General features: G+C 35.1%; 1 protein-coding gene and 1 long non-coding RNA gene across 2 annotated transcripts; one reads left to right on the forward strand and one right to left on the reverse strand.

Moving 5' to 3' along the window:
* Positions 1–266: 266 nt before the first annotated feature.
* LOC129902915 (uncharacterized) lies at positions 267–5,732 on the forward strand. Its single transcript, XR_008770168.1, has 2 exons — positions 267–459; positions 5,469–5,732. It is a non-coding gene; the product is annotated as an uncharacterized LOC129902915 (long non-coding RNA).
* Positions 5,733–12,430: 6,698 nt separating this feature from the next.
* Positions 12,431–26,452, reverse strand: LOC129902923 (aspartic proteinase 36). Its single transcript, XM_055978373.1, has 10 exons — positions 25,737–26,452; positions 24,938–25,067; positions 24,546–24,793; positions 23,085–23,309; positions 19,128–19,290; positions 18,969–19,042; positions 18,316–18,406; positions 17,754–17,829; positions 17,320–17,391; positions 12,431–12,966 (listed from the first exon to the last, which is right to left on the reverse strand). The coding sequence occupies exons 1-10, from the start codon at positions 25,955–25,957 to the stop codon at positions 12,815–12,817; spliced, it is 1,452 nt and encodes a 483-aa protein (XP_055834348.1). The 5' UTR covers positions 25,958–26,452; the 3' UTR covers positions 12,431–12,814.
* Positions 26,453–27,147: the final 695 nt, after the last annotated feature.

A 27,147-nucleotide genomic window follows, 5' to 3' on the forward strand; every position in this document is an offset into this window, starting at 1 on the left:
ATTACCATGGTAATTGATTGAAACAACCAATCCTAACTTAAATTATGTTACTATTCATAAATAAATCAACAACATTAATTATTATACACCCAAAATATGATGTATCAGAAGAACCACCAATGTATCAGAAATTTGGAAAAAATCAAGAAAATCAGGTAATTTAAAAAAAATGAGAGATAAGTTGTAATTGAGCTTTTTCATTATGCGATTTAGGTAAAGTATTATATTTTTTTAAATTTTAAAGGCGGCTCCAAAGGCCATTTATTAATTAAAACGAATCTATACACAGCAGGCCCTAAGAAAGAAAGAGCAAAAATGAAAAGAAAAAAGAATCAAGCTAATCTGAGCTCGTTCAGGGAACTTTCATCCACTATATGAAGTTCATCTAATCAAGATTGGTTCTTCAACATCCATGGTAGACCACAGCTTCTTAGATCTGATTAACCCACTCTAGAAGAGGTATAGTATCTCAACTTTTCTATTGAAAATCATGATTTCGTTCCCTTCTCTTTATCTCAATGAGAAAAGCACTCGGCCGATTAATCGATGACCTAGTTTGGTATTAGACGAACAGGTGCATATACTCAAACCATTATGAAATTAATTCAGTCAATAGTTAAAGAATTAAAGTACTAACAGTCGACTTCCAATTGCATCTACCATAGACAATAGCCTCCCTAAAGATGTATTACTCTAATCTATTTGTCTTCTTCTTATTTGAGGAGTCTCACTTTTGTCCAAGTTTAGAATTCTTCGAATGCTTTCAATGCTGTTGAATTGATAATCACCTGCAAAATCAAAAACTAGGTTAGCAAAATAATCAGCAAGAGTATTTCCTTCCCGAAAAGAATGTTGTACTCTTGCGAGTGATCTATAATGCAAAAGGCTACAGAACTAGGTCCTGGATTACCCCGGGATGCTTCGTCAGTATTGCATTTTGCCCAATTAACAGGAGAAGGAATCCATCTCACAATATTGATCTTATAGGTATTTCTATGTCTCTGTAGCTCTGTAATGATAGCATGCCAATCTTTCCTCCCAATATCACTTTTGAACCTTGATTTAATCACCTTCAAAATAGTGTTGTTAATCTCCCAAATAATCTTCCTTTCTGAAATTGAACCTCTATGTAAAATAGTGTTCCTTCTCTTCCATAAGTACCACAAAATAACAACGGGGGCAACCTGATAAACCACTTGAATTTTAAAGCTCCCTTCTGAAGACCACCACCTTCTCATAGTTTGTTTCAGATTGAGCATAGGACCTAGGAGACCACCAGTTCTAAAATAATGATCCCAGATTCTGACAGCTACCTCACCTGTGAGGAATAGGTGCTCGATAGTCTCCTCCACTGGAATAGAGCAACACATGCAATTCTGAGATATGTCAGGATTCCAACAATGCATTAAAGTTGACACAGGAACTTTACCATTCCAAATTCCCCAAGCTAGAAAGGAGAATTTAAGTGGTAACCCCTTAATCCATAAACGTTTCATATCCTCATCCGTATCAACTTTTTGTCTCAACAACTCCCAAGCACTTTTAACACTAAAATTACCTGTACTAGACTTAGTCCACCAGAGATTACCTCCTTGTTCACCTGGCTGCTCAAAAAACATGTGAAGCCTGATGTGGTCCACCACATACTTAGGTAAGGCACCTTGTAAAGCCATAAAATCCGAACCCTCTTCAGTAAGAGCTCTCCAATGTCTCGCATAGGTTGACAAGTGTGCACATCTGACTGGTGCAAGAATAAGGGACCAAGATTGGTCTGGTTATCATACCACATCATAGAAGTACCTCCTCTAGGTTCCCACCAAAAGTGTTGTGTTCTAGGCACTCCCTATTTTCCAGCATGTGTTTCCAAACCTGACAACCCCCTTTACATTGAACCAAAGTAGTAATTTGCTTCTTACAATATTTATTCCATAAGAAGTTCGACCATAACGTTTTTTGTGTCTTAAACCTCCACCACAGTTTAGCATACATAGCCTAAGTAATATCAAACATAGACCTAAAGCCTAGTCCACCTTCCTATCTAGGCAAACAAACCAGACCAGTGCTTACTTCTACATGATTCCTTATTACTCCAAATTTTTTTAGCAAAGATCCTGTGTAGTTCCTTAATAACACATTTAGGAGGGGTAAGAGCAGATAGAACATAGATAGGTATGCTTTGAAGAACACTAGTAAGAAGAACTTCTTTACCACCAAAGGAGAGCATATTTCCTTTCCACACTTGAAGTTTCCCTCTTACTTTCTCAAATAAATCAGTATAATGTTTCTTCCTTTTCCTAGAATAAGTAATAGTACAACCTAAATATTTCATAGGAAAGGAGCCTGTACTCATTCCTATACATTGTTCCACCTGGTGTGAGATTCCAGCAGCTACTTTCTGATGCAAGCAGTAAAAACTCTTCTCTTTATTCACCTTTTGACCAGATTGCTTCTCATAATCCTGCAAGACAACCATGATTCTCCATAAAGAATAATCATTATATGAAGCAAAAATAATTGTGTCATCCACGTATGCTAGATGATTCAGATTGGCACTCCACTTAGGCATTCCATACCCTACAAATTTAGGATCATGAAATAAGGAGTTAAGAGCTTTAGAGAGAATCTCTGCTGAAAGAATAAAAAGGGTTGGGGAAAGTGGATCTCCCTGCTTCTCTCCCCTAGTAGAGTGAAAAAAAAACCCATAAGACTGACCATTCAGTAAAACAGAGTAGTAATTGTTAGAAATCAGCCTCCAAACCATATCTATAAATATGTCAGAGAACCCTATTTTCCTTAACACTTTCATAAGAAAAAATCAAGATACTCTATTATACGCTTTGGTCATGTCTAGCTTTATGACAATATTAGCAGGCTTTACCCTTTTGGTGATATCTGTAACCAAATCCTGAGCCAAGAGGACATTTTCAATAATACTTCTCCCTTTGACAAAACCAGACTGATTAGAAGATATCAATTTAGGCAGAATGTTCTCCAATCTATCATGAATGATTCTAGAAAGAATTTTATTGACAAAATTACTCAAACTAATAGGTCTCATATCTGAGAAGGTTTGAACATTGTTCTTCTTAGGTATAAGGACCAAATTAGTATGAGTTATAGACTTCGGAATAGTGTTACCAGCAAAAAACTCTTGCACCATCGTTATGATGTCTGAGCCTACAATATCCCAACATACATGAAAAAATCTGCCAGTCAACTCATCAGGATCACTAGTACTATCACCATTAAGTCTGAGACTATACTCTTCACCGCTTCACCATCTGAAATTACCCTCAAAGTTGTATTCTCCACATCAGAAATTAATTTTGGGATATGAGATAACAACGGAAAACTAGTAGTGTCCCTATCTTGTTTAAATTGATTTCGGAAATGCTCTACTTCATCAACTGCTATATCTTCTTCCTCCTCTAACTATAAACCCTGAGAATTTTGAATTTTTGCCACTTTTATCTTCTGTCTCCTTTCTTTAACCAGGCTATGAAAGAATATGGTGTTCCTATCCCTGCTTTCAAATCATTCATATCCTGAATTTTGTTGCCAGAGCATTTCTTCAAAATGAAGATATTTACTATACTTGGCTTTGGCTATCTGCATAATAGCTCTCTAATCATCTGTAGGAGTTTCTTCAAACAACTTTTCCTTAATTTTTGCTATCTCCTCTCTAATGATAAGTTGCTGAAAGATGTCCTCAAAGCTCTCCTTACCCCATATAGAAAGGGAGTTTCTTCAAACAACTTTTCCTTAATTTTTGCTATCTCCTCTCTAATGATAAGTTGCTGAAAGATGTCCTCAAAGCTCTCCTTACCCCATATAGAAAGGGCCCTTATAACCTTCTTGATCTTCCTCTTAAAGTCTAAAAAGGGATTTGAAGAATAAGAAGAGTCCCAATTCAACCTAACCACATCTTTGAAAGTATTATGCTCTGTCCAGAATTTTAGAAACCTAAAAGATTTCATTTTATTGGTAATTTTTGTCCTCACAGGTAAGCAACATTTAGGCATGATCTGAGCCTTTTCTAGGAAAATGGTCAACCTCGGAGTGTGAAAACATGTTCTGTAGATCAGTGTTTATCAAGATTCTATCCAATCTTTCAAAGATACAGTCATTTGCAGCCCTACCATTCCACCATGTAAGTGGACTTCCCCTAAACTGCACTTGGGAGAGATCACAAGACTCTATACAAGTCTTAGAGTTTTCATAATTAGCAGCCACAACAGGTAAACCCCCTATCTTTTCTTCCCCACTAAGTACCACATTAAAGTCTCCTCCAATTAGTCATGGTCTATCCATTCCTCCAGATAATTGATATAAACCATCCCAAAGCTCCAGCCTCTGAATACTGTCACACTTAGCATATACTAAAGGTGCATAAAAGCTAAATGCAGAGTTTTGATTAAGCAACAAAATAGTGATTTGTTGATCTGTGTTACTCACCACTGTAACATCATAGCCAAGGTTAGTGAATACCCATATTTTATCATTGCTGTTGTGGATTACCATAGGCATTCTAAGTCTCCTTCTATATCTGTTGATGTATTGAACAGGCTGAAAAGGCTCCATTAGAGCAACAAATGCAAACTTGTGAAAGTTATGCAACATTTGCATTCTTTGAAATGCATGTTGAGACCTTACTGACCTAATATTCCATATGAAAGCCTTCATTTATTTTTAGAGTATTGGGATATAACCTGTCTCCTTGGTTGAACTCTAAGAGGTTGATCGGATTCTCCATTACCTTGTTTCTTGTCATTTCTAGCGGACTTAACAACCTTCATTACCCTTGGAGAAAGATCTGCATCAATATATATCTGCTCTTCATTTAATTCTGAAACAGTAGTGTAATCAACCTCCTTAATCTCTGTTAGGTCCTCTGGCTCTGAATCTACTAACTTATGAACGAGAATGCCATGTAAAGTACTATTTGGTGATTCAGTATGAACGCTCACTACTTGGTATTCATCAAACTGCAATGCTGTGGGTATTACCACTATGGCCATATTATTCTCCCTCTCCATTTCATGATTTTTGTTTGTTGTACCAACACTACTGTTGCTGCTCCACTGAAATAAACTATTGACACTCTTAGTTGAGTTATTTGCTATGTCTTCCAACTTTTTATTCAATACTATTATGATCCACACCATGCTTTTCAGGACTATTGTAATTCATGTTCATAGAATCTCTTGATATCATAACATTATTCATGTCATTATTCTGCTCTTTGTTAATAATACATAGCTCTCCATGCTTCTCAGGGCTTTTAATTTTTTGATATGTAGAAACAGTATCTACTACATTGTGTATTTTCTGCTTCTCTTCTTCATGATTCTTCATGCGCTTTTCACCATTATCAATATTTTGTGATTTCTCTTCTTCATCTTTGTCACCATTGCTCATTACTTTATTACTTTGAGTATCTTCGTGTTGATTGTTGAAATCTTTTGCAGGCTCTTTGCTTATTGCAAGAGGAGAAGACTGCTGATGATCAGCTTGTAAGACTAAACCAAATGTTTTTGTGATCCATTCCTAGGTTGACATTTTCTTCTCTTTCCCCTTCATCTTGTGATGGATCCCCTTTATTACTTGTACCATTATTATGTATATTATTTGTCATTGTTGTAATGTTCTCTGCCATTGTGTTCTCCTTTTGGTCAAGAGCCTCGAATGTGTTCACTCTTCAATGTGATTAATTGAGGAGCATTATTCACTTTCCCCCTTCTATCCCTCTCCACATTCCAGTTGCCAGGGTCCCCCAATGACCTTTCATATTACTTTGATGACAAAAATTACTTTCAAATTTTGAAGTACTATTTTAAGAACCCGTAATGTTCTTCTTTAAAGATTACCACAATGATGATTAACGTAATTTTGGTCTTTTCCACGTTCATGTTCATTCGTTTCACCATAAAAATCATTATGTCATATTTCTGATTTATCATATACTGCTACCACATTCACTTTAGGAAATGGAGCGAAGGGACATATTTCATATTTTTTATCAAGAGCATATCAATTTGCTCAGTCATCACTATATATTGCGTTGAGACTTGAACCCAACGTCTTATTCATAAGAAGGTATTTTAGGCCATCATTTGATGGCACTCAAACCTAATACCTTATCATGGTACACCAAGGAATTCTAACCCGATGTTTTACCCTTTTGATGCGATGGAAGTTGAATTTATCTTCTTACCTTCAATCAATGACATAATGATTTTATGATAACAATACTTGCAACCGAAGCTTAAAAATGGTACAAGAATTTAGTGGAAAAACTTTTTTTTCCCTGAAAAAAATTATTGGATGATAGAAAATTTTTGTTGACAAAAAATGGGATTTCTCAAGTATGAAATGTATTGCTATGATATCTCAAATATTCTAAAGCAATGAAAGACATTTAGGTAGATGTTCATTAGACATTAGTTTTCATGAAACATACTAGTAGGTAGTAAGAGGGGAAAATAGATTGCATGTTGCCATTTAAAGGATTGGTGGGAGTGCAATCAGAATCAAGTACAAATTAATATAAGGCTAATGGATATATAGATGCTTTTTTTCCTCTTCAAAAAATGTGGATATATCAATTCAAAATAGTCACACATAGGACCTCTATAGCCAATTCTAGATATAGCAAAAACAATTAAAAATGAATTCATACCTTGAATGTGAGCAAAATAAGCACTGATTTTAATGAAAGTTTTAAATAGAGAAGATGACTTATGAAAATGGGTTTTTAAGGTGGGTCACCGAAGAAGATGGGTCAAATGGGTGGGTTTCAAAGAAATTGGGTATTTAAAATTGGGGGTGGGTTATTTGATTCTTAAGCTGACATGTGTTTCTCTGTTAAAATTTGTCACGATCTAAAAATCGAGGTCATGATGACACACATCCCAAATCCCAACCTGAAGTGTAAGCCAAACAGTAAATCACATACGAGACTCCCAAAGGGGAAGTCAGGCCACAAAAGAAAAGAAAAGAAGAAATATCTCAAAACCTAGTGTCATAAGTATAAAAAACATCTAATACAATACACCATAAGTTTCTGAATAATAACAAAGACTGAAACAAGAGATGGAACTAATGGTGATCCATAACACAAGATCTCACCACCAATCCAAAATATATCTATGCGCTAGAGGGGATCAGCTGTCGCGTGTAATACCCTGACTAGAATCTATATCACAAGTGACACAGAAGTAGGGGTGAGTACAATCCACATGTACTCAATAGATTTGACTGACTAAGTATAAGGAACTAATCAAACTTATGAAGTAAGCTAAGGAATGCTTTCACCTGCATACAAAAAATTTCACTTTGGCATCGATGCCGCCAATTTATATAGAACGGCGTGAGTAAAGTGAACTATAAGGCCAACTCAATATCACATATTATCAGATAAGTCAAATAATTCAAAGAGCAATGCAATGCAATGATATGGTGGTACGATGGAATCAAGGTTGTTGCACAACCTATCGTATATACCTGTTGAGCTAAGACTTCTAGACAAGGATCCATGGGGGACTCGCAGTCCATATACCAAATCACAATTTCAATATCTCATCAATTTGTCACCTAGCTCGTAGTGAAAGATATAAAAAGGTGTCCCATTTTCTTTCTCAAAAAGAATTTCGACATTTCTCAACTTCCCAAGATCAATGATATTATGAATGAGGATGAATGCATCATAACACTTAGGACATGAAGGCAATATTCAACTCAACATGTAATATAAGGTTCAAAATTCTCAAAACTCAACCTACACATGATATACATCCTCAAATAGATAGTAATGGAAAGGAAATAAATTGAAATAAATGTTCACCCCTTTTGAAAACGTTTCATTACTCATGTGTGATTAAAATCCCCAACTCAACCCATCACGCGGGCATTATAAGTCAAATAGTGTTACAAACCACCCTCACAGGCAAATCATGAATCACATGCTCTCGAAGAAAATAGAATAGAAAATAAAGTCCCCACACGAGCTAAACCACACAAATAACCCCCACACAGGCAACACAATATAATCAAGCCCCCATTCGGGTATCACAATATGATCAAGCCCCCACAAGATCATCACAATATAAACAACAGTTCCAAATCACATTACGACCCCATCCCAAAGTCTACGACATAGAATGGTTAATTATCCAATTTCAATCTAAAAGAAAGATAGTCAAACCTACCTCGAAGGCCAAAAACTTCAGTCGAACACTCTACTAAAGCTTTAACCTCAAATATCGACTCTGAAATGATCCTCAACTATCAAAAATGAAAAGGATTCGTCAAAAGGAGTTTGACGATATCCATATCTCAATGTTTAAGAATCAGGGTCAAAATCGTTCAAAAATTACCTCGAAAATGAAAAGAATAAAACTGAAATTTTACTTGAAAGTCATGTTCTACACATCAAGAGGAGTTTGTGGTTGAAAAACTCATTAAAATCAATTAGAAATTGAGTTCGAAATTATGAAATTACTAATTTTGAAATTCAGGAGAAAAATTTCAAAACCCACATTGAAATCATGATTTTGAAATATTTTTGGAAGATAAAATTATTAGAAATGATTTAGAAACGGTAAAGAGACTTACTCTAATGAATTTCCTCAAAAGATTGCTTCAAAAATTATCTCTCCTAAGCTCCAATAGAGTAACAATTGTGAAAATAAAAAAAAAATGAGGAAGAAACCCGAATTGGGCTATTTTCAACCAAAAAAGGGTTTGTTGACCGCGGTCAACTTGCACCAACATCTTTCAAAACATGTTTTTAACCCTTAGAACTCATCTGAAATCCTATAAACATGAACCATTAGTGCAAATTGATCGAAAAATATGTTTTGGAGCTAATAGAATTATCGGATTTCCAAAAAAAGGTTGTTATGACCAAAATACCCACATACTTCTCTTAGACCTAAAACTCAATTTTTAACCTAAATACTCAAAACAAACTCTAACGTCTTGGGCCTCTACCCCTTATTAGACCAACTCAACGTTTCAGATGCAACAGAACTGATAGAATCACCATCCGACATTCGGATCTTGTAATGTTGACCAAAGTCTATTATCTCATAAAAATTCTATCCAAAGTCCCAAAATCACTAAAATCTCTCCCGATCACATCGGAGACCATACAAACCATTCACGAAACACAAACAAAGCATGAAACTGATAAAAAGAAGGATAAAATGGTCATTTCACATGAAAAAGTAATTTTTCAAGAATTCGGACATTACAAAATTAGGAGTGTATTTGTGCAAGAGTACAAGGGGAGGGGTATATATAAACTGAAAGTATAACGAATGATATATATATATATATATATATATATATTATTTCCAATAGTATAGAGATATATTTGATCATTTTCCGTAAAATAATCCCTTTTCACAATATTGCAATATCCCCCCTCCATATTTCTTTCTGTTATTTTTCTCATTTTTTAATCAAAAATCAACAGAGCTTCAACAAGCTTCGCGTTTCATTGTCTAGGAGATTGGTTAAACCCGTGGAGGAATTTAATGAACATACACACAAGCTCTTCCCTTGCCCGTTAAATCCAAAATTTTGAAAATCTTGAAGAATATTTTTTGTAAACTTCATCAAACAAAACACCTGAAGAACAACACATTGTACACACCCATCTGATGGTCATGCCAATTTTCAGTTGTTGTTAGAGCAAGAAGAGGCCTTACAACCAACATTTTCAGAGAAAATATCTCTTGGTAGTCTAGTCCTTTTCTTTGATAACTAACCTTGTTTTAAATCTAAGCTATTGTAAGTATGTTGAAACAACCTATATTTATAGTAGTTAAGAATAGTGAATAGGAATAGAGTCTCCCTAAACATCATATTTCTACTAAGAAAGAACTTCCTCTCATTCAAATAATACAAGACATATCGTTTCGTATATTCACAGTATCTCATATGAAGTACACGAAATTTTGAGGGACACGCAAAAGCGTGTGATCGACAAGTAATATAGAAATAAGTAGAATATCATTTTATTCCAAGTAGATTTATTATTTAATTTGGATTGTGGGATCCATTTAGATGAGATAAGATAGGAGGAGGTTTTCTACAGAATTTAAAATACCTCTCCAAAAAATTCTGCACCTGAAGGACAAGTGTAGCAGTTAAGGAACAACGATTTTTTCTGTTTTTCTCTTCTGCCTATAAATCGATCTTTCAATAGAGAAAGAGTGTGCGTGAAATAGATTTCTCCCTACATTGTAAACAATAAAAAATAAATTTATAATACATTCCTACTAGTGAAATTCTAGCTTATCCTTTGTTTAGAGACTTGTTTGAGAAACATGTTAAAGCTCTAGGTTTGTGTATGATATAATATTATTTATGTGTTGTAAAACAACTTGATTGTTATAATATTTTCATCAATATAAGATTATTGAATTTATATTCAAATCATAACCATGTGATAATGTTTTAGAAATAAAGAGTGTCGGACAAGTCGAGAGATTGATTCTCTCACACGAGCAATCGCCTTTTACATCGAAAAACGTGAAGAGATGATTTTACTACAATGCTAAGACTTGTTTTATAAGCCAGACAAGAGTCTCTCTAAGAAGATGAATTTGAGGACCATTGAAGAGAGAAACTCGGGTTAGACATCTTGATGTGTCTGGATCAAAATCTGTACAATATTGGATAATTAAAAGAATGAGATACATGCATCATAAGGTGAGAACATTGTAGCACGTGTTCCACACAACGTATGCTAAGCGATCAATGAGTTAATGAAAGAATGATTCCGTGCTTCTTCATTGTGAGATCCAAAAAAGCTAAATTAACTTTTATTGGAGTACTTTTTTTACCTTTTACTGTTTCGTGAAGTTTCAATCAATGTTTCTACTTTAGCATGTCACTAATAGACATGAATGATTTGGCAGTGCAGTGCAATACATGTCTAGAAAAGCAGTTGAATTGGATCTGATAGATTCAAATAGAAAGGAAAGACGATTAAATTAAAAATAATGTAACTTGTATACACAAGCCGACTATTACACTAACCATATAGGTATCGAGTGTAATTGTGTATATAAAGTTAAAGATGAACTCGAGTTCATCTCTTTAAGAGTATGAGGGGTCGAATAAGTAACTACTGAAGTAGTGAATGAACTCTGGGGTATTGTGAGTATAATATTCTCATATAAGTTGTGAGTTGTGATTGGATTCCTATGTGGGTCTTGTAAAACCTTAAAGGTAAGCTCTTGACGCTCACAGGTCGCACGAAATATTTGTCGTATGAATCATGTGTCTAGTTGATGTTGTATTGACTTGGATCTTGTCCAACATGTTCAAAGTGGGTCATCTCCCGATGCCATACTAATTCGCCGACTTGTTCGTAAAACTCTCGAATTAGCCTTGTAAGTCTTCAACATGGGACAAATAGATGACCTCAAACCCACAAGGTGCTACAGGTTTGTACGCAGCTTTACACTTGTCTTGTGAAGGTAGAGACATTTATGATAGATTCTCGACTAAAGTAAAACATTTCAAAATCAAGTATGGAAAGAAAATATAGTGCTCAAATTAATGCAAAATAGAGCAGTAGTAACAAAAAAAATAATATGATACCTAGGGAAAAGGAAACAATGGGAACTAATAAAATCGAAGAATAAGGCAATAGAAGAGTAATAATAATAGAAACTAGACAACATTCGACTACCTACTAACCTTCTACACTTATCAACCTCTACATCCTCCTATTTAGGGTCGCATCTTTGATAAGCTACTGCAAATTTCATATCTTGTCTAATCATCTCTTTCCAATACTTTTTGACCTATCTCTACCTATCCTTATTCCCACCATAGCCAACCTCTCATCTCTTCACTGGTACATCTGTTATTTACGTATCCACCACAGAAGCCACTCTCATCTTATCAACTCAAAGATAAGGCACAATGGTAAAAAAAAATTAAAAAAAATTGAGTGTTTTAAACATATTGGCACCTTAATTGTGGATCTAAAGCTTTCGACGAGTGATTTAGTCTTAGTTTTATATGTTCATCACTTTTTATTTGCATTTGTATAACATCAAATTCAAATAGAGTAACATAATCAATAAGAGGGCATCAGTTATCGCAATTGTTGAAGGTAATGTCTAGACCAACTCAACACACACGACTATTTCACCTTGTCCGTCACATTTTACATGAGAAGAAATCACCTAGCCTTTTCTTTTACCTCTATTTGGATTTAATTAAGCCCTTGAGTCTTGACTGCTGTGTTCTCGAATGACTCATATACAGACACTACAAAATGAAAACAGAGGGATATATAACACTATCATACACAATGTTCACTCTGCTTGCAAATGCAGTCAACAATTCTTGTCTAGCACTCATAAATTAGGAAATACACTAACATGACATTCACACAAAAAACAAGAATAGAACAGGAATTGATTTACATTAATATTGAAATAAACTCATGAATAACATCAAAAGAAAGAAAAAAAATAATCCTATCAAGCATTTGCTTGCACCTCTTCACTATCACATGGCCCAAGAGAACAGGAAGAGAAATAAAATGAAATAGAATAAGAAAGAAATACTTGGACCAACAGCATCTATGATGTCGGTCCCTATGAGTTAGAACAGAAGAGAAACTGCAGAACTTCTGTTTCATCAAACCACTGTTGTTCGTGTTTGTGTAAATGTCAAGAATCATGTTGAAGGTATAAGAAGAGGACTTGTAATTCCAAAGAATCATCAAATCGCGGAATGATATGGTACAACAATGACTCCCTGCACAGTTTTTTTTCCTGGTATCTCACTTCAACAAATTGAATAGGAGGGAGATTACTAATATGAAGAACGTAAAAACCATTCTTGAATTCAAGGTAGAAGCTGAAGAAATATTGTGAGAACCCACAGTATACACCTTCCCAGAAGTTCCATCTCTGACTTTGATGCTTGAAGAGCCTGAAATAAAACAATAAATAAAAAAAAGAGCACTGTTGAGAAATAGTCCCATCCTCAATGTAAGCTCTTCCAGTAAAGTATACAACAACAACAACAACCCAGTAAAATCCCACATCGTGGGGTCTGGGGAGGGTAGAGTGTACGCAGACCTGACTCCTACCAATGTAGGACGGCTGTTTCCGAAAGACCCTCGGCTCAATAAAAGCATAGAAAAAGGTTAGACAAGAATATTAGAGTAAATAAATAGATGACGAAAGCGGTCCAAACAATAGTATAATCAAAGCACAAAAAAACAGTAGATATTATTATTGGATAATAACATAAATACCATAACTAACATACATCAGAGTACAAGAAATCATAGTGCGTTAATACACCTACGAGTAAGGGAGAATAAAACCACTATGTACTAGCCTTCTACCCTAATGTGTGTCCTCCACACCCTCCTATCTAGGGTCATGTCCTCGGTAAGTCGTAAATGCGCCATGTCCTGTCTGATCACCTCTCCCCAATACTTCTTCGGCCTACCCCTACCTCTTCTGAAACCATCCATGGCCAACCTCTCACATCTCCGCACTGGTGCATCTGGGACTCTCCTCTTCACATGTCCAAACCATCTCAGTCGCGTTTCCCGCATCTTGTCTTCCACCGAGGCCACTCCTACCTTTTCTCGAATAGCCTCATTTCTAATCTTGTCACTCCTGGTATGCCCACACATCCATCTCAACATTCTCATCTCGGCAACCTTCATCTTTTGCATATGGGAGACCTTAGCTGGCCAACACTCCGCCCCATATAACATAGCTGGTCTAACGGCCACTTTGTAGAACTTGCCCTTAAGTTGTGGTGGCACCTTCTTGTCACATAACACACCGGAGGCGAGCCTCCATTTCATCCATCCTGCCCCAATACGGTGTGTGACATCCTCGTCGATCTCTCCGCTGTCTTGCATGATAGAACCAAGGTACTTAAAACTACTTCTCTTCCAGTAAAGTATACATGCTGAAAACTGAAGATTTTATCATATTTCTATAGATAGCCCACACATGAGGTATGCTCTCCCTAACAACGCAAATTTTTATGAGATAGTCGCACAACTTTAACATGGTATAAGAGCAGGGAAAAGTTCTGATTTCGAGTCTCACTGCCACTCATTATCAAAAAAAGAATCACGTGCTTGACCCATGATAAAGAATCAAGAACACACGTGATGGAGCATACATGGATATAATATAATTAAATAATAAGATGTGCTCACCCGAACAATTTAAGTTTTTAGATGAGTTGGTCACATATCTTCAACACATATGACATGCATTCTCTAAATCTTTTTCCTTACAAGTTTGCCTCCACAATTAAATCTCTAATTGGCCAAAGAAAAGGGAAACCTAATCATATAGCTAGTTTATATAACTAATATAATAATAATAAGAAAAAAAAAGGTAATAAATAAAACCAATAACAGGCATTTAACATGCATGTGAATCCTCATCAAAACACAAATCTTACAGTGTAAAACATGCAAATAAAATAGGGAAACACCATATTCGCATAGTATTGAGTGCTTGTCGAAGTACTAAAGGTTTAAGTATGCCCAGATAAGTGGTGCACTAGTGAATGAAGGAATGGATTAAGGTCTTTGCAAATGTGAAGTTAATAATACGAGAGATATGAGAAATCCTGCTGCATGTGGCAGATATATCTCTAGTGGTTTATATTAAAAGCTTAGATTGAGGCATCAAGATAGGGTGCAGATAAACATGGGATGGACATGAAACAACTTGTGATGTATCATATAAAAATTCAAAGCATGAAATTCCACATCAACTCTCCTTATCTATTTTCCTCAAAAGTCAACCGTCTCTCATAGACATTTCCTTCAAGGAAACATAATTATTTAACCAATCACCCTACTGAATCATACCATCAAGGGGTGTGGTGCAATGGATTGGTCTCTCCACCCTTTACCAGAAATTTCGGATTTGATCCCTGAGAATGGATAAACCCCTAAGGAGAACTCCCTTTAAAATGGGTCATACGTGGCACAAATCTTGATAAACCGGACCAGTGGATTCCGGATACCATACGGTTTTAACAATAAAAGAAACAAACCATAGAAGTTTGGTTCACTCTGGTAAAATGTACAGCTCAAGACAAGATTTATTTTGAACTACAAGAATCCACATTCTGTAATGGAGTGTTGAAAAGTACATAAATTTGTGATGTAAGTTTACAGTCGTCTCTCAATTTAACTGTGCTACTTAGTATTTTTGGTCTACCCAAAAATTGTCCACTTTGCCTAGGATAACTTTTGTGTAATTGATTCTGTACTACTAAAATAATCCATGCTTGAAAAAGTTGAACTCTCTTAAAAGATGTAACTTCGTCTCACCTTTGATCCACTTCTATTGCATTACATATCCATATTAGACAAAATAAACCACCTTAAACAAGATGGAGGATGCCTACGTTAAATATGTTTCTGATTTCAATCTCTTCCCAACATTATTGTTAATTTGTCATTGATGTTCTACTTTTTTCGTAATTTTTTATATTTTCAAGTTAGCCTTCCTTATAGAGTCAACAAATCTAAAAGACAGGGATCATGCCTCCCCTTACTCCTACTCTTATCTTCCCTTTAACCCTCATCACTCAGACAACACTTCTGCTCCAACATGCCCCTTCCTCCTCTCAAAGACTGCTCTGTTGAAGGATTATGCTCACCTGCTCCTTCTCCTTCTCTCTCTCTAAATTTTACTTTACAACAACAAACCTAGTGTAATTCCACAAGTGGGGTCTGAGGAATGTAGAATGTACGTACACCATACCCTTACCTTTGTGAGGTAGAGAGGTTGTTTCCTCTAGACCCTAGGCTCAAAAGAAAAGTCATCGAAGCAAGGTATCAAGAAAATATCACAGTAAAATACAAAGCAAATGAAGCAACAAATAATAATACACATTACAGAATAAGAGATTATGTTACAACTAAATATCCCCTACCACTCCCACATAGAGTGCGATAGCACTCAACTACTTACTAGTGTTAAGATATGGCATCTAGGCCTAACTCAACCTCAAAAGATAGCTCATGAGGGGAGGATTGCCCAAGTCCATATAAACAGACCACCAGTCCATTCCCCAACCAATGTGGGACTATTACCCATTCTCCCAACCAATGTGGGACTATTACCCATTCTAACATCTCCATTCATGCCCAGGCCCAACTGAAGCGTGGACCGGAAACCGAAATGGGGATAGACCTAGCTCTGATACCATGTTAAGATATGACACCTGGGTCTAACTCAACCCAAAAAGACAACTCATGAGGGGAGAGGATTGCCCAAGTCGATATAAGCAGACCACCAGTCCATTCCCCAACCAATGTGGGACTTTTATCCACTCTAACAACTAGCCTTCTAACCTTCAATAAATATTAAGTATAACAAAGAAAATTTTACTTTACAACAACTAAAGAAAATTCAATAAATATTATTTATAACAAAAAAAAATTGCACATTCTGTTAACACCCAAATTATCTTGGCTATTGGATAAACATGTTAACAAAGATTAAAGGTTTATGTGCAGGATAAAAGATTTCTAAAAGGATGTTGAAATGCATAAGTATAAGGTGCATAAAATACATTTATGTATCTGCTAAGTAGAAAACAATTTATTTTGTATTTCAACATCACAATGGCATTTGATTCATCAATCGCCTCATTCTTTTTAAACCAAAATGTTATCTTTGGGAATACCACAGCCTCCAGGGAGATGATTATCCATGTCATGTTAACATCTTCAGGGAAACGATGTTTTCAGTTCCATACAATTACGTAGAAGTTCCTCCCAAAAAACATAATTCAGTTCCCTCTTTTTTGGCTTTCTAACTAGTAACTACTGAGATTCACAGTACACTCAGAAAGATCATGACGTAGAAAAGCTAAGAAGATTTTTCTGAAAATGTTGCTCAGAAGAATTTTATACTTTTCATCAGTTTTTCCTTTGACAAACAGTTGAATTGATCCATTCCTTCAATTTTTCCCAAGACAACGACTGACTATCTTACGTTCAATTATTTCTGGAGACTCGCACCATTTGATCCATCAACTTAAATGCAAGAAGAAATCTGTATGTGTCACTCAAAAAGTTTCCCTAACAAGGCAACACAAAGAATCCAGAGCTAACTCAAAGTCAAACATAAAAGCCATCATATGCGTAGATGTGATTATCCCAAGTCTGAAGAAGAGAACACAACTGGTACTGTTTCAATATGGAGAACAATTTCTACACAACTGACTGAATAAATAAGATAACGACTAAATCCCTGAATTAAATGGTAAGGCTATACTCACAGTTATATTCAGTCCAGCCAATACTCTGGTTTTCAAGATCATAAAGAACAAGCTTGTTGGATAACACAAGATCTGCATCAAAATAACAAATAAACCAATCAATCAACTCTATCTCAGTCATAGTCTGTCAACTGTATGAAGATTCTGCATCCATTTGTCATCTCAAGTATCTTAGGATGGCAGCTAGCTTAACTAACAATAGATCAAATGCCACTACACAGTCTTGTACTCGCACTTGTGGAAATAACAGTGAATTGAAAATTGACACTAGTTGGGCAAGATGTAATTTTCATAAAATTAGTTATAATTCGGAAATGTAGTTCACCATCAAACTGATTTACTTTTTTTTGTGTGTGTGTGTGTGTGTCGGGGGGGGGGGGAGGGGGGGGAGTAAGCTGAATTACTTTCATATACAGTTACTGGTCAAACAATACCTCCTAACAGAGTTATTTCCTTTCCATCCTTTGTCTGCATTCCACTGTCCTGCCAACCAATACACCACTCATTGTCCTGCAAAATTATGAAGCAAAGGGGTTTGTAAGTCATGTTATACAAACTACAAAGCAAGTGCATCCAGTCGCTTTCCCCTCCCATGCACCTTACAAAAAGGCCTGTGCCATGCATATCAAATCGACCCATCTTTTAGTGCCCTGTTGTTTGCATTGGACTACACATAACTTATAACAACTGAATGAATTTAATGGTAAAAAAGTCATGGAAGTTAGACAAACTCATGCCAACATTTCCAATTTCAACAACATTGTATAAAAATTACCAGGCAAATCAAATAGCTCACGAATGCTAGGAACAAATCTAAGATAAGAAGACACTGAAGATCAATCACTTATTGGAGAAATTCATGAATTCCAACAAAGATAATGTCTGTACTGGTTAGTGAATTCCAACCAGATTATGACTTGAGAAACCAACTGCCAAAATGTAATCTGACTAAATAAAGAAAGAGTAGGAGAAATTCAGCAAAGCCAGATTACTTACATTAACCTGGAAAAGATAATCGTGCGGATAAACTTTCAAAGACAAAGAATTAGCAAACTGAAAGGTTACAATTGGGAATCCATCATCAATCCTGCGCCACCAGAGGAAGAGAGTAGTTGAAAGAGATGATGATTAAAAGTTATTAATAGGAACTATCTGAATTACACCAATTAATATCTGGAGAACTGGATTAAAATAAGAATGGTTACATATTATTATTATTATTATTATTATTATTATTATTATTATTATTATTATTATTATTATTATTATTATTAATAATAATAATAATAATAATAATTAATTAATTAATGATCTAACCACCACTGAATTAAAGACATTAATACATCCATGCATTCATCATAAAAATGGAGTTTGGAAAACATTAGAGAAGGTCAAATGACATAATGGCAACTACTCAAAAAACCTGCAGAATACCCTTATCAAACAAATAACAAAACTGCAGATTAGTGATTCAATTGTCGGTGTACAAACTTTACGCAGCATTATGGTTCAAAGCTAAAGAAAGAATTATAGTGGGGAGGGTACTATGTTATAGTGTACATGATCATAGAGGGAGAAAAGATATCACAAACCAAATCCTAACAGAAAGAATTACGATATTCATTTGGAGAGAGTAAAAAGACACTTACTTTTTACTGAAGTAAACGCAGTGGAAGGTCCCCTCAACAAGATGAGTCGTCAGATCTGGTTGCCGAACCATCAACTACAGTGACAGACAGAATGAAGAATCAAGCAGGAGGAACTGCCATATTCATGCATACATGCAGTTTTCAAATGTCTAAACCTACCTTGCTCATCAGAGCATCATAGACCTTGTTAGGAAGATATGCTAAGGTTGTACCGCTGTCAATAATTGTTCCTCTGTTAGATCCCGCATCAAATATAGTGGTTGGGATGTTTAGAGCTTCACCATTAACCTCAATTCCCTTCATGACAACATTATAATGTGGCCTAAAGTGGAAAACATATATAGTTAAAGTCAAGAAATAGAAAATGGAGGAAGCCGATTTGATGTTAAGACAAAAAACGGATATTTAACGGTCAAAAAGTGATGGTATAATAAGAAAGAAAAAGAAAAAGCAAGAGAAGTGAATGATGAGAATAACAATGCAAAAATGGCAATCCAGCTAAACAAACATGAATGCAAGTACCGAAGTTTACAATATGCACCACCTACCAGTAGTCAAAATAACTTTAGTTTTCTTTTTCCTATTTCTGGATGAGTTAATTAATGTAATTTTTAGTACCAAAAAGATACAAAATATATACAGAGGACGGGCCGAGATTCCAACTCTAGACTTGAGAGATCTTTAAATTGATTCAAGTTCTTTTGTGAAATGTTGCAAGTCCAACCACTATTGGATCTCAGAGGAAGGACTGGACCATTTGAACTACTGCCTTTCCCAAAGAAATCACCACGTTCTCTTGAGGTCTCAACTAAGTGTTTTTAGGGATCTAAACAAGTTTATTTGCTACCACATTTAGGACTTTGCATGTGTGCACTTATCACTTGACCACTGGTTGCGGCAGCTGCTAGCTTTAATGTTGTCACTAGGTTGTAATGTGGGCAAATTATCAATGTTCCTACCCTTCCCTCACCCCCCAACCCGCCACCCACCCTCAAAATAGATACTTTTGGAGCAGCGCGAGGCAAGAGATTGGAGTGGACAAAGTTGTCGTTTGGCCCCAAATATTTTTGGAAAAAAATTGAAAAATACTTGGGAACTAGTGTTTGATCATATAACTTGGCAAATATATTTGGCAAAAATCCAAGTTCCCAAGTTCTACAAAAAAACTAGTATTTGGGCCAAGTTCTAATATTTGGAAATTTTTAAAAACATAAAAATTACCCCAAACTTTTATATTTTATAAAAGCACCCATCATTTATTAATTCCAACTAATATTTATCTACCAACTTACTCCATTAACGTTGTCAACCAACACCATTAAATAACATCTCTATCTATTAATAAAAGAATAGTTTGTTACTACCTCCTCCGAAAAAGAATAGTTTGAGTGACAAGATTGGAAAAACAGAACAATTTGTTTTTAATGTGATTAATACATTGCTCTTGCCCATATTGTTATTTTGTTGTTGTTGGTTGTTATCAATTATGTTATAAGATTTTTTTGTTCATTATAAAATGATAATACAAACCTATGGGTATTTTTAATAATTTTTAAAACTTACAGGTACAAAATAATATTTTTGAAACAATCAAATATTCTTGGAAAAATTTATGGTCAAACACATAATGAAACTTCACCCAAAAATAACTTGCCAAGAATATTTGGAAATTTGGGGCCAAACGCTAGCAAAAACTTGACAATTCGGTCCCATATCTAGATCGTGAAATGCTTAAGAACATAATTGGAGTGAGGGCAATGGGTGAAGCAGATGTGCAAAGGAGAAGATCATATGCCAGTAAACAACAATAAGAAAAGAAAAATCTAAAACTCATAGCAACTTTGTGGTGGTGCTATTCATAACAGGAGAACTTCAAATATACATATGTCACACAAGAGAAGCAAAATAAGAGGTTGCCAGGACAAGTGACAGCCTCCTATTTCCACAATCTTTTGTTTTCATCTCAATTAATGAAGCAGTCTAAATTTACTCTAGGACAAGAAAAGAAAATTTAAAGAAATATACCATTTGGAGACTTGTTTTCCTTTTTTGGTAAGGAGAAATAGATTCTTATGATACCCTTATGGCAGTCTCTTTTTAGAGTCTTATAATAATAAAATTATAATGTACACACTAGCTTGATATCTTTAACGTAAAATTAATATTTTCTCCAAAAGTATGCTTTTATAGAATATTTTCATGAATTGGGTAATTTCCTATATTTCCCGAATTCCTGCCGTCTGTTCACAGATTCTGCAAAACCAAAGTCTCACTAAATTCTGTTTCTTTTAAAGAGATTGCATAGAATTAAATAATTGAGTTAATAGTTAAAATCACCCTTAAACTTGGCACACTTTATCAAATGCACACCTAAACTATGAGAAGTCTTAATTACCCCCTCATCAAACAAAGATTCTTGAATCTATTTACCCCCTAAACTATGAGAAGTCTTAATTATCCCCCAAAACTTGAATTTTTGGAATTATCTACCCCCTAATATGCCACATGATTTTAAAAAATTACTCTATTTCAATTTATATGACTATCTTTCTTTTTAAGTAAATTTCGAAAAAAATAACACATTTTTATATTTAGTAGAAAATTAACTTTAAAATTTTCATTTTACCCCTAATGAAATAATTATTGCCACACAAATATTTATGACTTATTTTAGACCACATTTTTCTTAAACTTCATTTTGAGTCGAACTACATTATATAAATAGGAACGAAAATAAATTTTTTACTAAATACAGAAATGCGTTATTCTTTTTGGAACTTACTTAAAAAGAAAACGAGTCATATAAATTGAAATAGAGTAATTTTTTTAAATCATGTGGCATATTAGGGGGCAGATAATTCCAAAGATTCATGTTTGAGGGGGTAATTAAGACTTCTCATAGTTTAAGGGGGTAAATAGTTCCAAGAATCTTTGTTTGAGGGGGTAATTAAGACTTCTCATAGTTTAGGTGTGCATTTGATAAAGTGTGCCAAGTTTAAGGGTGATTTTAACTATTAACTCTATTTGAACTTTGAAGTAGGTACAAGCATATTTGTGTTTGTTCTCAAATCAGTTAATGGAATTCTCTACAGGAGCCTTCAACAACTATGAATAGCTTTTCATAGCAACTTGTTTCCTTTTAACTGCTATACAATTTCAACCTTTTCCAACTTTTATTTTCAAATAGTTGACTTGCCACTTCTTTCCATCACTGAGAACAGTCTTCATGTTTAACTTTTCACAAGTGTTTTTCACTTACCCTATTTAGCACTAGATCTACACTAGTTCTAGCTCCCGGGGGTTGCTATAGATCAGTAATCTACTCATGTAATCTCCTTTGAGTTTTAATCGATGGCTGTGTTTACTTCAAAGCTTGAAGATCAGTATCAAGATTTCATATAAGAGAAGATCCTCAGTTAAATTAAAGTTTCTCAACCGAGTGCTAAAACCATTAACACAGCATCCAAGACTGGGTCAACAGCTACTATAAATTCACCTACCACTTATTCTGTCGGACTTGGACTACCATCCAAGCTAGACCTGGTTGAAGCAAGCTATTCCTCTTGAGAGAGAGGTATAGGTAGTAATTAGTGAGTCTACTCTTTCCACTTGGTCTGAGGTCGAGTCACTTCTCATAGAGGCAGACAATTCAAAACAATAGACGGTTGTCCCAAAGCGTCTAAAAACATAAGAGAGATTTCGCCAATTGTTGTGTTTCCACGTCCACATCAATTCCCTCCTTGTAACTTCCCTCATACAAGACTAAATGAAAATTTCCTATCCCTATAGAGTCACATTCCTATTAAAGCATATGTTCTTTGATTTCTGAGATATTTCACATAACTCGTTATGGATATTCTATCATAAATCCTTGCATGCATGCATATGGATTGTGATCAAGAGGATATGAATCCATTGAACCTACCAATAGAATGTGAAAGGATGCACAGCTGGAAGAATGGAGCACAAATTTACAGAACAATTAGCAGCTTTCCTTATTTATAATGGAGCAGAATACGAGACTTATATACAACTTCAAATAAGATGATGCCAAATCTAAGTTCAGGATCATGTCAGATGTTTGCATGAATGGCAGCAGGCACTAAATATACTTACTCATTTGGGACTAGTGGTGTTGACTTTACTTTTGGCTGAACTACTTGTCCAATGGCAAATATGCCACCACCGTTACTGCCGTCTAGGCAATGTGAAAAAACTTTGTTCACCTTCCCAGATGCAGCTAGCTGTGAAATAAGGGATGAGTTTGCTTGTCCAAAACCAATTATTCCGTCAACCGCTTGAGTAGATGAGCCTAGCTCTCCTGATTGTCTAGATGAGCACCTATCTTGGATCAAAAACATGCAAGTTACACACATGTCATCAAGAGATAAATTACTTGCTAAAAAAGTAGTACTCTATCACAGGCTTGAGTAGCTTAATTTACATCAAGAAACTGTGCACACAACATGGTGACAAAACCAGAATTAACAATTATAGGAGGAGTAAAGGATCGAAACCATTGAAAATAATCAACTAGGAAAACAATAACTTCATTGGATATATTAATGAGTGCCACTGTCAGTACTAATTCCTCATTAAAAAAAGTGAAGGGAGGAAAATATTACAGAAGCTAAACATTTTTAATAAACTTTACAGAAGCTGAACATTAACACTATAACAACCTATTCTGGATATAACACTTTATCATGCTCACTATACAGAATTGCAGAAAAAAATATAACATTTCATCAGAACTTTCAATGTATTGACTTACCAGTGATGTGTAAACAACCTAATATAATAGAGCAAGAGCCTGTGATACTGAAATTGTTCCATGAACCTATTCAAGATTCCACTTACTGAACTAGCATAGGATCGGGGAACAATATACAAGAGAGTCAGTGTGAGGAGAAAATAGTTTTCCCTTTTTTTCAGGGGTTCTTCACTCTGTAAACTAATAAGAGTATTCATGATACACCACTACATAAACTGCTACACCATTGAGTCAATATCTCCGTTCTAGACAGCGTAATGACTTGTATACTCAAATGTGCATATTAACTACTTCTCACACGTTTCCTCAGCAGGGAACTTATTTAATATGGCATAACTAAGACTGAGACACTAAATAATTCCTATTCTAAGCATTTCCCTCCCCTGTTCTTCAGCTCAAGAGAGATTGAAATTAAACATCCGAATTCATTTAGCAATTTAGATATCTACATCAACAAATATGCAAACAGCACAGGTTTCACTTGTACTTGAAGTCATGGGGTGACAGATGATGCTACTACAGCAAATCTATTTTTTTTAAAATAAAATTGATGAAAGAGACAAATTTGTTTCTCTTCCCAATGAACTGCAACAGAATCTATTTTAACCACAACCAGATTCCAAACATTCTTCGGCTAACAAATATAGTCAAGACAGGGTAGTAGAACTTGGTGAAGTAAGAAAGTGGTAACCAAAGAAAAGCTATTTCAGAACATATTCCCCAATGGTAGTCATCCAAGTACAGCATCAATTCGTTTGGCAACAATTAACATAAATAGATTTAAATCACAAGGATTAAATTACCCAAATGCTATGGAACCATTCATGGATGTGGTTTGAAGATCCCCAGAGACTTGATCAAAATGAATGTAATCCTTTACAAAGTATCCAGAAGTTGAGCTGCCATCTCCATAAGTAACCTGATATTCACAGGGTGATCCCACCCTGCAATCTGAGTAGGGAGCATTAAACATATCAGTGCAGAAGTCTTGGTCGCAAGAAACGCTTTTCCCAGTAGATGAGGCTTTTAAGTCATACAGCTTCAAGTCTATCTGTAGTATAACAACATAGATGAGAAACTACTAGGACAATCAAGAACAGAAAGTCAAAAATATGAAGAATTATATTATACATACTGGAATCCATTTTCTTTACAGAGACGGCAAAACGATGCATAAATTAGAGAATGATCATACCCCAAGACTGCTTTTTGAAGGACATCTCGCACAGCCAGCACAATTCACCCATAAGATGTCACTTCCGGTATCTACCTGGACATGATAGTCCTTAGAAGGAGTCCCGATTGTAAGTTTAGTGTAATAGAGCCTGCATGATTTATTTATGAAGAAAACATGACTACAATTCCACTAGAAAGAAATGTGCATACATGAATTATGCAATGCCACCCCTCCATCACCACTGCCTCCTGCATAGACACACTTTTTTTTCCATTTTTGTGGATTGGATGAAGGTCACAATTTGATAGAGTGCATCTTTCTCCAAACACAAATTAGAATCAGGAAAATATAATCTGATAAGTTTCTCCAAAGACCATAATATTCCTCCATCTCACTTAAGTATATAACTATACCTAGAGCCAACGGCGGAGCCAAGATTTTTACTAAGGGGGTTCGAAATATAAAATGTACACACGAAAAGGCCAAAAGGGGTTCACCATCTACCATATATACCTAAAAATAGTATTTACCATGTATAAACGAGATAATTTTTTGCCAAAGGGCTAGAGCAGAAACATTAACAAGTGAAAAACTAACAACTCTAATTGTTTTCTCTCTTCAAGAATCAAATGGGAATTTTCATCACTAAAACACAATCTCATTCCTAAAAGGAAAATTAACCACTTAAGTCAACCAAGTTGATTCATTTGTACAATCACTTGCATCAATTATGAAAAAAGAAAGCCCCCTCGATACAAAATCCCAAGAAAACACAAGAATCACTACAAAAAAGTAAAATTCGAGAAAGTAAACTAACGCTGCATCAGTGGGTTGGCCATTGCCACCCAATTCGAAGTCAACGGCAGCAAGCATTCTGCCATGGCGGCGACTATCATGGACTTTGAGTTCCTTCAAGATTGAGCCTCCACGCCCACCATATTTATGCTTCACATTAAAAACTACATTTTCTCCCTTCACTGCCACAGCGAAAACCCATATTAACAAGAATATGAAATACCCTTTTCTCCTCAGATCCATTATCACAACATACAAATACAACACACCCACTTCCCAAAATCCAATATTTATATACACACACAAGAGAAAGATGGGATGTATGTATATATGAATGAATGGATCAAGAAAGGAATTATTTTCCTTTATACACAACAATGTTAATATATTTTCTTTTTCTTGATTTGGACTGAGAACAAAGGAATCGGTTGTGAAAAACCCAAAGGGAAGAAAACAGGAAACAGAACAAAGAAGTGTAATTCTTGAAATTTAGTAAACGGAGATTCAGGACTCTACTTCTTTTGTAGAATTTTGAAGGGGTAAGAGTATAATATAGTTAGACAATTTTCATGGAAATTTTCCAAACAAGAATAAGATATATAGTATAGTTATCTTGAGGAAATGGGGTGTTGTGAAAAAGAGAAAGCTTTATGATGATGCAATGGTGTAGCTCACGTTTGTCGTCATACTTGTCTGCACATTACATTCTGCATTCCCTCTCATACACATTTTCACACTATTCACCTTCTCCTTCTATTTTTTCACCTTCTTCTTTTGCTTTCTGCAATTTTTAAATGATTTATTTAAATAATTTTTTTAGACGTAATACATAAATATATTTTTTAACTTGGCCTTATTTGATTTGAATATAAGTTATGAGTGTTTGATTTGTTGTATTCAAAATAATATGTATTACATAAATTTTAAGAATATGTTGTTTGTTTATAAAAATACTCTTCATTTTAATTAGTTTTTATGTTTTCTTTGCAAATTTTATTTATTCAATATTCATTCTTAAAATAAGACTTTCATCTTCTTTAGCTTAAATATTTTTATGTATGCATGCCACGACCCAAGCTAGACCCTAGGTGCGACACGGCGATCAAAATCCCGAAGGACCCCAACCAAGTCTCTTAGCATATCATATATGAGCATACACAAGGCAAGTAAAGCAATGAACTAAGACATAGAAGCGGAAGTAAAGTCTCAATGAAATAGAACAAGTCTCAACTCAAATGAAACACAACATAGACTCTATAACATCCAACATGCCTCTACTAACTAGATGGGGGCGTAAGACAAGCTCCTAGTTCACCCATGACTAGGGCTGTTCACAGTTTTGGTTAAAACCAAAATCAAACCGAAAATTTAATCAAACCGAATAAAAAAACCGATATTTGATTTGGTTTGGTTTGGTTTGGTTTTAAATTTGA

Source organism: Solanum dulcamara, chromosome 1 (assembly GCF_947179165.1).
Source record: "Solanum dulcamara chromosome 1, daSolDulc1.2, whole genome shotgun sequence".
In the NCBI taxonomy this organism is placed as follows: domain Eukaryota; kingdom Viridiplantae; phylum Streptophyta; class Magnoliopsida; order Solanales; family Solanaceae; genus Solanum; species Solanum dulcamara.

What these genes read in the sequence shown, in the direction of transcription:
- LOC129902923 (XM_055978373.1), bottom strand. Translation starts at nt 25,957, where the DNA reads ATGGATCTGAGGAGAAAAGGGTATTTCATATTCTTGTTAATATGGGTT. An exon ending in GGCCAACCCACTGATGCAGC is followed by an intron (nt 25,068 to 25,736) that starts GTTAGTTTACTT and finishes TAAATCATGCAG; the next exon opens with GCTCTATTACACTAAACTTA. An exon ending in TGGCTGGACTGAATATAACT is followed by an intron (nt 12,967 to 17,319) that starts GTGAGTATAGCC and finishes GTTTTATTTCAG; the next exon opens with GCTCTTCAAGCATCAAAGTC.